Consider the following 13,002-nt stretch of genomic DNA (forward strand, 5'->3'; position numbering starts at 1 on the left):
GGAAAATTCATGTATAAATTTATACATAACTTACTCCCTCCCTGTTTTAATTCTGGTTTTACCATAACATCTAACATTCATGCATATAATACTGAAAGTAGCGCAGGGGAAATTTGTTCGTACAGTTTAAAAGAATGTCGATGTCTAAAAATAGTGTTGTTCATCGAGGAATCTCACCCTGGAATAGTTTAGATAATTCTCTTAAATCGCTCAACCTTACACATAAATGTTGTCATTTAAATTGCTACTTTATTATTAATCACTGTGTACATATCAAATGTCATATTATTGTACTCCTTATGTCATTTATACATGTTTGTACATATTGTAAAGAATGACATCATTAAAATAAATGTTACAGAATCTAATCTAACCTAATAATAATACTAACGCACGTATCTACCAGTATTGGTGCTCAAGGCGCTACATCATTAATACCCTGCTCCTGGGGAGCATACAGCTCGATGCTGCCATTTCGGCGCAAAGCAGCTAAAATCAACCACAATAACCAACTCCTCTCACAGGTACCCATTTACTCCTGGGTGGGGAGAAGCAATGAGTGACAAAGTGCCTTGCCCAAGGGCACACGCACCACAACCCCAGGCTGGACTCGAACATACAACCTGCAGAATTACCCGCATACCATGAATTCAATGCTCCAACCATGAGGCCACGGCTCAGTTTGTATTGTTTTTAAATAAACTCATTTATGAACTTTAATCCACAAAATTGTAATTTTTTAATCTTCAAATGAGTATATGTTGCTGTGAAACTGAGACTGTCCCACACTTATTATTTGTTTTCCTCCAATGAACCCAAGGGAAACTGAGTGGGTGAATTACAACAATAGAAAAGTTGAACGAAAAAATTGACTGGAGCGGGGCTTGAACCTGTGACCTCTGGATAAACGTTCCGGTGCTCTACCAACTGAGCTATCCAGCCCTATGTTGGCGGTTTCCCAATAAGTCAATATCTTTGTTCAAGGGGCGCTAGTCAGAAGCCATAAACCAGCATGCAATACAGCCAGAGATCACCAGCATACAATACAGGGTGAGTAAAAAAAAAACGAAACCCAAATGTTGGGACTAGTTTTATTGAAATTCTGCTTGTAACACTTTCAAAATCTAGGACATGAAAGCCCAATTCATAAGCTTTCTTCTAATACAAAAATCATTCAAATCACTCATGTACTTTTTAAGTTACTGAATTTCAAACACAACCACCATTTCAAAGTTCTGTCCACAGATCACAAAAACAGTGTGCGTTCTTTCAGCAAAACGAAAACAATTCACACACATCCCTATGTGATTTGTTTTCGTTTTGCTGAAAGAACACTTTACCTTCTTGTGATCCGTGGACAGAACTTTAAAATAGTGGTTGTATTTATAATTCCGTAACTTGAAAAGTACATGAGTGATTTGAATGATTCTTGTACTAAAAGAAAGCTTATGAATTGGGCTTTCATATCCTAGATTTTGAAAGTGCTACGTGCAGAACTTCACTAAAACAATAGTCCCGACATTTGGGTTTCGCTTTTTTTTCACCCTGTACAGCCACTGATCACGCTCAAATTCACGACACAGACCTGGGAAATTATTTTTTTCTTAGAAATAGAAGCTTAGGTCCATATAACGACTAAGCTGTTAACCGTTTCTTGGACTTAAAGCAAAAGCATTGCATGGCGTACCTTTTGGCCGATGGAACCGTCATTTCCTCTTCTTCCTGGTAAGCCTTGGTTACCCTTTAAAACAAGGACAGATAGGAATGAATTAAATCAACTTACTGAAAAGAAAATTAAGTACGAACTTTTTGAGAAATTAACAAAGTTTAACTGCAGTGGGGTAACATTTCAAAGTTTCAGGGGTAACATATCGAAGTACCAATAAAATGTTGCGTTATCTGAGAATCAACCAATACGAGGAAGAAAACAAACATATCGCCACTGTTTTGACGAAGTGACAAATCCGTCCAAAACAAAGATTTTAAGCAATTTGAGATTTTTGGATATTCTAACATTTTATGATGTCCTCTACATGATGACCAAATTTCAAGACACAAAATTGTATTGGTCATTAATTATGCTAATTACACAAAGTAATTAATGTGCAACACACTCAGTTTTTCGTTTCGTCTCATTGATTTTACACTTGTGCTATATTTAGATTTATGTAGGCTCTACAATTTGCATTTTGATGAAGTGATGAATCTGCGTTATCAAATATAGGAGCTCGCATAGGCGCGAGCTCCGTGTACAAACATATGCTACATTATGTGTAACGAAGTAGAATTTCGTTTTGATCATTAAAAGGAATTGAACACCATTTGTAAACATTCAAAAATGAAACTGTTAAACATTATGAAATTGAATGCAAGAAAATAATAGGATCACACATCCTGTGAAATCTTTGCACCTACTATGCTGTCATTTTTTAGAAAAGAGGAATAACCGTCATTTCCTTGCGATGGTCAGGACCAAACCATCACGCTTTCAACAGAGTTCTATCCTTTACGACGAGAAAAATGAAGATGCATTTTCACAGTTCTCTCCAAAAGTATGATATTTATTGAGCTAAGGTTTTGACAGGTTAGTTTATTTTTTTAATAACCAGCTTCAGAATTCTTTTCTTGAATCAGCAACAACACAGTTTTTGAAAATGGTGTTTATTTTCTTTTTAACAACCAAGCTCATCGGTAAATGTACTATACTCACCTCAGCACCCACTGGTCCTCTTTCACCACGTCGACCCATTCGGCCCGGTAGACCCTAGATTATTATAAAAAATATAAAAAATGGAATAATAAACATCATTACAGATAGGCTGGATTGATTGGCATTCTTGAGCAATTATGAGTGGAATTCTTCTTGTTGATGATTGGCTTCAATAAATGGCAAGAACTCTTCAAATTTGCTCTGTAAACCGTGATATCCCAGGTAAAAATTTCAGTTGAAACCAGTTCAACTGGAAATTGGTAACTGGTTTTGAACTGGATTTGAACTGGTTTAACTGGTTGAAAACCAGTTAAATACCAGTTCGTACCAGTTCAAAACCAGCTCACAATGTAAAGCAGTTAAACCAGATCAAAACCACCCACCATTTTCCAGTTCAACCAGTACCAATTGAAACCAGTTCGACTGGTTTCAACCGGTACCAGCTGAAACCAGTTCCAATGGTTTCAACCGGTACCAGTTGAAACTATTTCAACTAGCTTCAACTGGAATTTTTTCGCCAGTGATAACCAGCTAAATCCGTCTCTCTCAGGCTGCATCCAAATTACTTGGCTATGGCTAGCCGTAGCACACGTGTTTCTAGGAGGAGGCTTCAACTGCTTTATAGGTAGTTGCTAGCCGTAGCCAACAAATTTGAATGTTGTCCCAGTGACTCGTGCTCTAGAAATCTCTGAACCCCCCCCCATTTCCACTTGAAACAGTTTAAAGTGACAGTTTTTCATGCTGTTTGAACGTGTTAACAGGAAAATACTTAAAATTATGAACTTGCATGAAAATATTCTAATCCCTCTGCATAAATGTGTTGTTTTTTTTCAGAATGAAATTGCTATACTCCAGCCAAATCATTTGAGCTGATTTTATTTCTACTTCTGTTTACACATTCTCAAACTTCTATCCCAGATCCCATAAACTATCGTACACTCTTATCCCAAGCAAAGTCGGCAAAGGACAAGACCCTAATTTTGCGCACAGAAAAAAGATGCCCGGATGACGTCGTCAATGTGTGTCATGTGACACCACCTAAATTTTCATTTTTCATTGTAGTCCAAAACTCATTAGAACATTTGTTTGGGTTGAGTGTTGGTAAAGGTGCAGAAAATACAATGATTATGACAACTTGAAGTGAGTCATGATATCTAGATGTCTTGAGAACAATCAATGCAAACTTCACAATTGTCTTGTTAAATGGCTTTTGGTAAGGCATATCATATAGAAGTGCATGGAATACGGAGAATGCATGATGTAGTCATAACCTGATTTAGAGACGTAGGCTACTTACCGTGATTCCTGGATCCCCTAAATCTCCCTTGGGTCCCGCTGAGCCTGGTAGGCCTTGAACCCCGATGGGTCCTGGGGAACCAGGCGCACCACTTGGGCCTTCCTCACCCTACAAAAGTTTTTAAAAAAAAGATTACTAATGACATTGTGGTACTTGAGTACTAAATTTTGTGACTCAAGTTGGGTCGAGTCATTCTAATGCAACAACTAGAGTCGAGTCAAGCCATAAGGTCAAGGTCGAGTAAGGTCGAGTTAATGTCTGCTCGAGCTGATTCAAATCAAATTCTTGCTCAATTCGGACCGTGTTGCTGTCATTTGAAGACCATCTGGTACGGGGATGGTAAGTTTTTGTAATGACAGTACAAGGTAGGAGTTTGAGATATGATGTATGTCTGTATGCGCTGTATTCAGTACAAGCCAGCTCTCTACTTGACGAAAATGTGAAGTAGTAACTTACCATGAGTCACCACAACCATTTTCTCGCCTTTCTTTTACAAGTTGGGTCAAAGGCTAAACGTGACTTTAGTCAAGTCAAGTCCAGTTATTTACCTGTTAAGACTCCAGTCGAGTCGAGTTAATGCAAATGATGACTTGAGTCGGACTCAAGTCAGGTCAGCAACTCAAGCCATTACCCTTACCAATGACAATGTGAAACACACAACATCATTAAAGTTGACAAATGTTTTGTTCAACTGATCAAGATATTGAACAGATTATGTGTGAGACTTTCTCTCTGACACATAATGACCTTCACTTTCACATGCAATGACTTTTCAATCATTGACCTTTGAATGACTATTATTTTCAGATACTGCGCACATTACAAATGCTTTGTATTATCATAATTAACAATTATTCTCACTAACAGACTTTGATTGGCTTCCTTTATTGGGTAACATCAGGTGTAAGTGCTTCTAGCAGCTTACCAAGTTATCGCCTGTAAATTCAGGAAGAATACAGTACTTCCAGCTGTACACTAGTCTCATCTTGTTAATCCCTTTGTCAACAAACTGGCCCTAGCTGTTATCAGATACTGTTGCTAATCCCCTGCACTTGTCAATATCAGCTGTGTGACAGCACATGTGGCTAAGCGTTATGGATTATAAAGCCACTGTTTGGACAAAGGATTATAAGATAGATTAGAGGGCTGGCCAGTTTACAGTTAGATTGACTGTTTTCTCTCAGAAGTTTCTAGTGGAGGTTACTCGCAATGAAGGTCGGTTTCCGTTTTGTTTTAGCAATGTTTGGGCAGGACGAGTTGATTTAGCCATTGTATTAAAAACATGTGTGTATTGCTGCCTCAACCTTCATCCCCTGTGTCAGTCCTACTCTTTTGAAATACCACCCAAGACTCTGTAGCTGTATCTGAATGAGTTTGTTGCAGAAACCAAACTACTGGCATAAACATAACAAGAAAGAGGGTGCTACAATCCCGGCCAAAATGGTCTGGACACTTTCTGAGCCTGCCACGGTCACACACTCTCCCGCTCCACCTGTCAATGTTGTTCTCTCCAGCTGATGGAGCTCACACTGTGCAATGAGAGACAACATTGAATGGAGGCCAGGGGGTTGGGGGCCCAGCGAGAATTGGCCAGGATCATAGCTGGGTGGTTGAGAGAAAGGTCACTGGCTGATCCACAACCATATTTTAAGGGAGGGGTGGGTGGAGGGGAGAGGTCAAACTGGAAGAAGCTTATCGACCAGCCTTTGAAAATTTACAAAAGGGGGGGGGGTTGGGAGACCTCAACAGACAGGACCTCATGTGCCCTTTTTCCCTTTCTTTTCTTTTTACTTCTTTCTGCTAATGTTTTGCAAATCTAAGGGGGAAAAACGGATTAGTAAAACTGTGGCATCGATTTTAAAACAGTCCTATCATTTCATCTTTGGTTTATTTAATTGAATCACTTGAATGACTAAGTGAATTTAGCACCACAATGGTGGACCAAATAATAAGTCAGTCTAGAAGTGAGATACCTTAGGACCCCTTAGTCCCATCTCTCCTGGTACTCCCGGATCACCATCTTCTCCCTGGAACAAATAAAAAAAAAGAGACAATTTAAAACAATAATAATAATAATAATAGTGGGTATTTATATAGCGCACGTATCCACCAGGACTGGTGCTCAAGGCGCTACATCATTATTACCCCAGCTCATTTGGGCCCATGAAACATTCCAAATACCATCTCAGCTCCCTGGGGAGTATACAGCGCGATGCTGCCTGTTGGGCGCAAGGAAGCTAATTCAATCACAATAACCATCTCTGCCCTCACAAGTACCCATTTACTCCTGGGTGGAGAGAAGCAATGAGTGACAAAGTGCCTTGCCCAAGGGCACACCCACCATGACCCCAGGCTGGACTCGAACCCACAACCTGCAGCTTTACCTGCAGACCACGAATCCAATGCCCTTAACCACGAGGCCACAGCACTCCACTAAATGCAAGTTCCTTCCTGGAAATATCCATGAGATAGTTTCAAGTTCATCGAGCAGAAGCTTTGTCTACTTTTTGAAACTATCGTCGACTGGGTTGAAAATGCTAAAGATAGTGTTTAAAACTTGTTCATGTGCCTTTTGATTTTGTTTGTCTGAATGCTGCACAATGTTCTTTAATACCAGTTCCCTTTGAATATCTTAGGAATATTCTCTGAAACAATTAGTCATTTGCAGCAATGAATACCTTGTAGAGATATGAAAGATATATGAAATTTTGGAAAACATTATTCAAAGTTTATATTTGGCAACCCATAGAATTTAATGTTAAAAAAATAATAATTTCAGCAACCAAAAACAGGATTGAACAAGGAAAGAAATGAATGAAAATCCTTATGTTCAAATGAATGAGTAAACAAAAAGGCACAGAATTAACTTGTTCATTTATAAAAAGTTAATGAAAGAGCGTACAAGTAAATAAATACAAAGTTACATGTACTGGCTCATATAGCGTTTGCATTATACCTCTAGTTTTCTTTTTATGAATTCGGTGACAATATTCAATTATTCCTAGATGGGATGCCAGTCTATCCCAGGTAACTCCCAAACTAATACCAATTCCAATTTGTACCAATGAGTGGACAGGGACAAGTGACAATGATTTTGCTTGAGGGCAATCAGCTGGATTGGAACCACGAACCATTCAATCCTGAGTTATGAGCCCTAACAAACCCAGGATCTCCTTTAAGCAATTCAACATTGACTCACCGGTGGGCCAGGTTCTCCAAGAGGACCTCTCTCTCCACGGAGGCCCATGGGCCCCTGAAAACAAAAACCAATAAATGTTATAACTTGAAATGAAAATACTAAATCAAATTTTGTAAACTCCAAAAGCAAACATGTCATTGTTTTTATATGGGTCATTTTTTTCTTGGGCCTTAAAGTTTTGTGTATTTTTGTAAAAAGTCAGATTTTGTAAAAGTAATTTGTCTTCATTATTATTTTATTTTCCTTGTGTACTTTTTTTTCAAGGGAAAAATATGTAATTAATCAAGAATAAGGAGTGCACAAAAGCGATTAGGAAAAATACATTCGCTGTTACGAATTCAAAGAATTTAGTGAATTCAATGGAATATATATTTTGTATGTGATACAAAGGAAATTGATTAACCAAATAGCAACTGCGCTACATTGTTTTACATTGTGTTTATTAATTTCACTGATGAATCCAGAAGACAATTGAGTGCTTGGGCGGTTTTGGGCACAAAAGAGTAATTGGCAGGGCAGTTTAATAATAATAATAATATCGGAGTCTTATATTGCGCATGTATCTACCAACTATTAGGTACTCAAGGCGCTGGAGACATGTCTATTATTAAAGAAAGGTAAATAAAGTTTATGAGAAATATGAGACCCATTATGTAGCACCTTATAATGGTTTACAAGATGCTGCAGCGCATATTGCAGCCACTGCCAGAAACACCGGGGCAAACCCCTTCTCTTTAATAGCAGTTAAGTGTTACTGGGTTCTTTAACGTGCATTACACAACACACACACACACACACCTACGGCTTTACGTCCCATCCGATGGACGAACCAATAATGGTAAAGTGCCTTGCTCGAGAGCACAAGCACACATGTTCCCAAGGTCAGGATTTGGGGCAATACAATGTCTATTGGGTTACGTTTAATAAAATAGATGAAAAACATTACTGATAAAAATGTGCAAATATGACAAAATTATAAATAAGATACATGGAGGCATTTGCAAGAAGCCGACATTTGTGTAGAAATGCCTTCCAGAACAGGAAAAATATAACCAAAAAATCTAATATTTGTCACTTTTACCTCAACACCTCTTTCCCCCTTGGAACCTTTCGACCCCGATGAGCCAGGATCTCCCCTGTCCCCGTCCTCGCCAGGTGGTCCCGTCAGACCAACTTGACCTGGTAAGCCCTAGATATAAAAGACAATTTCAAATGCTCAGGTCAATAATAAACACTACTTTTAACAGAACCCCTCGCATCTGATGTCACATCTGAGAGCTGGTCTTTGTTCCCCTGTGATACACATGAGTGGACAGTTTGTATTACTTCATGTATCTCATAAATATTCATGATCGAGAGCCCCGTTTTCACTGGTCCATTCACCATCTGCCAGGGAGATCCGTTACCGTATCGTGTGTGCTAAAGACACGCTCACCCGTTGCACATATCTCAAGTCCACCATCAGATTTATCATACAAAAACTAAAAATTAGCTTCCATCCAAAAGATTTTAGGTCTAGGATTGAAGTTTAAAAGCAGCTTACCCTTGGGCCTGGCATTCCATCTCGACCAACAGGACCCACAGGTCCTGAGTCTCCCTGCAAATGAATCATATAAAAATAGTGTGAAGAAGCATACATGTACCATGAAGATTGGAATCCCCTTAGCGTGGAAATAGAGAGTTGGGGGAGACACAGTGGGGAGTGAATCTTGAATGCATTGCTGACAGGACCTGGGGCTCACACGAAGACGTTACTGTAGGGGTGTGGATTTACAGGGGTGGTATAGGAACCGCGTACCCAGTTGAAAACAAAACCACAGGTACCCAGGTATCCGTTAAAGAAACCCAAACCCAAACTTCAAATCTCTGAAGTTGCTGTTCAGATTGTTCATAAAAGTCCAAAAGATGATAAATGTACTGCCACATCAGTGCATCAATACAGCAAGATACAAGTGTGTACAGTGAGCTTTATAGCTTTACGATGTAAACTGCAGCTTTTGCGAGCTTCACAAAAATGAAATATGTTTTGTTTTCCCATGTTGCCTGGTTTTCATTTTGAAAATTCCCCATAAATGACATTCAAAACCTTTATCGTTTGAATTGTCTGGAGTAATTTGTAAAGTTGGGTACCTGATCCCATATTCTCGAACTGGTTCCTGACATCAAGGGTCAGGTACTTGGGTCCATAAATGGTACAGAGAGGTCTGACACGAACGAGAAATAGAGAAAACCAAGCCAAAGGCCTTTGACTTTGCCCCCTACCCCGACATCAAATGCTGAAAAAAAAACGGGTGACTAAGACTTTTAATTTACTGGTCTGTATGGTTTTTTTTCATCTGACATCGCACTTATAAAAAGTAGCATCAAGTATAGTGAACGGCACTATGCTTTACATTTATGCCTACACGATGGGATGTTTTCCTGTAGTATGAACATTTTTAATTGGTCACTTTTGCACAGAGGTCAATAATGTTGCATCCAATATTTGCTTTTTGGTGAATGTGCCGTGATGACTGAGAGTAAAATGCTAAGTAGCCCCCCCTCCACCACCACCCCAGCTAGAAGTGGATGAAGAAGCAGACAGAGCTGCTACTTACTGGTTCTCCCTTTAGTCCCCGCCCACCTTCTGGTCCTCTTTCTCCTGGACGACCCTTTTAAATTAAAGAAAGGAAAAAGCAAAACCATTAAAAACCCAGGCATGATAAAACCATTACTGCGATCATAATTTGAACCAATATCTATTATGTGTGTTATGGGGGAAAGACTTTTATTCTAAAAGAAGTTTTGGAAAGAATCAGTCAACTCTAACTTAAAAGTACAAAATGTGGGAATTACAGAAAGTTATAATGAACTTGTGTTTTATGTCTTGATTCAGATGACATTGATTAATTGAAGTCAGCAACAAGTGGTTAAAACTCAAAAGAAGTCTTTAAACATTATTTTAAAATGTCGAATTCTAAACACTTTCTTGCTGTCACATTAACACATTTTTTTCAGTAGGTCAGGCAATTACCCACACAGAGGCATTAGGCTACCTTTGTCCCAATGCCTATTGAAAACTTGGTCCCATGGTCAATTTGACCTCTCTTGGGAAAATTACCCATGACTCTGTCAAAAATTATCCGATTTGGACGTTTGATCATGTCTTATTCTATAGTGGAAAGGCGTATCCTTCAAACCATACCTATTGTGAAATCTCGATGAGTCAAACCTCAAGGGAACAGGTTCAAAATTTGACTTGAGCAGAGTTTTGAGTTAAGCAAGGTTGTTATATCATTGTAATACTACTGAAGGGAATGGATTCTTTGTTTGAATTAACAGTTGTTTTGAGTTATCAGAGTTTGACCTATCAAGATTTCACTGTATATTTTTGATGTTAGTAACACATTCTACGTCTGGCATTCGATAATATTTTGTTGTGCAATTTCTTTTTGACATATTGTAGAGTATAGAGATTCAGGGATGTAAATACCTGCATTCCTGGAGGTCCTGGTGATCCCGATGGGCCTTGAACGCCAGGGGAGCCCTGTAAACAGAAGGCAAGGATTAAAGTGGTCAAATAAGGGACAAGTAGAAAGGTCACGTTGTTGTTTCTAGTTAGTATTTCCTGCCTCTCACGACTCCACAGCGTTCCTGCACCTTTAAGGACAATAACATTCCATGAGCTTCCGTGACAATTCCATGACCAAATTCTGAAACATCCATGACCTAGCTCATCAAAATAAAGATCAAAACTGTCAAATTTGTTCATACGGCAAAAACTTTGAAATGAAAACGCTTGTATCAATAATATTTGTCGCATTTTGTCGGGTATGAAAGTTAACAAAATTTGTCGCATTCTGTCGGTTTCTGATGCTAAATTATGAAAGTTCCATGACTTCCAACACAGAGCTGTGAGTTTATGGTATCAATCTTGACAAGTTGAGCAAGGACAGGCTCCATGACGATCACGATAGTCCATTTTCAATCACTATAGCATCCTATAACCATCCTAAAATGACTGCGTCAGTTTCATCATAATATTTGCTGCATAAAAAGTCGCAGATTTATGCACTGTGAATATTTCGTGAAATGCGTCATAACTGAAATGTTGCGCAAAGTTAAATGTTGGGAAAGAATTTAATACCTGCACATCATTTGACACTCTGTGCACAAACCCTATGAGACTTGTCTGAAAAATTCTAAGCGTTTTCTCAGTAAATGCTTCAGTATTTTCCCTGCTAAATTTGACTTTTTAGGGCACGTTATCGCTTTCTGATGGTTGATAGGTCATTGCAGGAACAAACAAGTGATGGCCATGTATGGATTTCTTTCCAAACGTTGTTCAGCTTGTGCAGTGAATTGCGGTGCAAGTGGAAATACACCATTGCGTAAATTTTCGTGAAATTGGCTGCTTGAAATGAACGATGAGGTAAACCTCATTATCAGATGGAATATTGCGTTGGGGTGAAATAAATCAAATTAGGTTTTGCCCTTCACCGACGTTTTTTCAACACTGTATACTCAGTGTGTTACCTCCCGACTGAAAGTTGGAAAAATCACTCGGGTGGGACTCGAACCCACGACCTCTTGCTTTCTAGTGCAGATGTCTTACCAATCGACCACCGAGCTTACAGGATCAATTGGCCGGTAAACCTCAGTTAAGCCGTTAATGTGACATCACACTATTGTTAAAAGTGTCGATTCTGAACTACGAATCTGTTACACTGGTCACAAAGTGTGAATTTGGAACCACAAATCTTTAGTAAAGTGTGGATTCAGAACTACGAATCCGCACTTTGAACATGTCAGACAATTTCCTTCCGAAAATTACACAATGCATTTTCACTGTCAGATTTTCCGCTGTCTCTGCAAAAGCTACTTTGGGTCATAAAGAAATCATCGTCTGAAATCTCAATATAATTGACGTAAGGATAACCTACACTAAAAATGACTTGGATGCATGGGTGTGGCGATACATAGGCTAAACATGCAATAATGCTTGATTACGTATAAGAGCCTCAAAAAAGTCCCTTGTAAATTACCCTTTATATGGCCACGACTCGACACAAGATATGCAAGTCTTTTCATCTCCACTCACTGGACTGTTAATGACAATACTTCTTTTGACGCATTTTAAGTCGAAAAATACACTCGCAAGTGTGGATTCGTAAGTTGCGAATTCACTCGGCGCTTCGCGCCTCGTGAAGTCGTAAATTACAAATCCACATATTCTTGTGTATTCTCCTTAACATGCCTACCGGTGGTCCTGCTGGCCCTGGGCCACCGTCTTCACCTTCCTCCCCATCAGGTCCCTGTAAAAATATGAAAGTTAAAAAAAAGAAGATTGAAAATTCAACTAAGCAACAAGATGGTTCTCGAACCATGCATCTCATCTGCTTTCACGATAATCTGTACACAGTGACCTTTGACCTTGGTGTGTGACTTTGACATCATTATTATTATGAAGGTTGCCATGTTGCATCTATACTTCAAGTTTGGTTCCAATTGGATTACAACTTTTGAAATGAGACCAATTGTACATGTTCAGTCTACTTTACAACTTGACCTCAGATGACCTTTGACCTTGGTATGTGACCTTGGACATCAGTATCATATGAAGGTTGCCATGTTGCATCTATGATTCAAGTCTGGTTCGAATTGGATTATAACTTTTGAAATGAGACCAATTGTACATGTTCAGCCTACTTTACAACTTGACCTCAGATGACCTTTGACCTTGGTATGTGACCTTGGACATCAGTATCATATGAAGGTTGCCATGTTGCATCTGTGACCCAAGTTTGGTTCCAATGG

At 39.0% G+C, this 13,002-nt stretch overlaps 1 protein-coding gene across 1 annotated transcript in view; it reads right to left on the minus strand.

Annotated features, from left to right (window-relative positions):
- Nucleotides 1-13,002, minus strand: part of LOC119720717 (collagen alpha-1(XI) chain-like) — a 78,577-nt gene that overhangs the window by 28,082 nt on the left and 37,493 nt on the right. Inside the window, exons 26-35 of the mRNA XM_038190528.1 lie at nucleotides 12,447-12,500; nucleotides 10,679-10,732; nucleotides 9,804-9,857; nucleotides 8,750-8,803; nucleotides 8,288-8,395; nucleotides 7,207-7,260; nucleotides 5,981-6,034; nucleotides 4,008-4,115; nucleotides 2,711-2,764; nucleotides 1,688-1,741 (exon numbers count right to left, since the gene is read on the minus strand). Coding sequence (XP_038046456.1) covers nucleotides 1,688-1,741; nucleotides 2,711-2,764; nucleotides 4,008-4,115; nucleotides 5,981-6,034; nucleotides 7,207-7,260; nucleotides 8,288-8,395; nucleotides 8,750-8,803; nucleotides 9,804-9,857; nucleotides 10,679-10,732; nucleotides 12,447-12,500 — 648 coding nt within the window. The remainder of the gene's footprint in view (nucleotides 1-1,687; nucleotides 1,742-2,710; nucleotides 2,765-4,007; nucleotides 4,116-5,980; nucleotides 6,035-7,206; nucleotides 7,261-8,287; nucleotides 8,396-8,749; nucleotides 8,804-9,803; nucleotides 9,858-10,678; nucleotides 10,733-12,446; nucleotides 12,501-13,002) is intronic.

The sequence above is a fragment of the Patiria miniata genome, unplaced genomic scaffold (assembly GCF_015706575.1).
Source record: "Patiria miniata isolate m_02_andy unplaced genomic scaffold, ASM1570657v1 HiC_scaffold_9, whole genome shotgun sequence".
NCBI lineage: Eukaryota > Metazoa > Echinodermata > Asteroidea > Valvatida > Asterinidae > Patiria > Patiria miniata.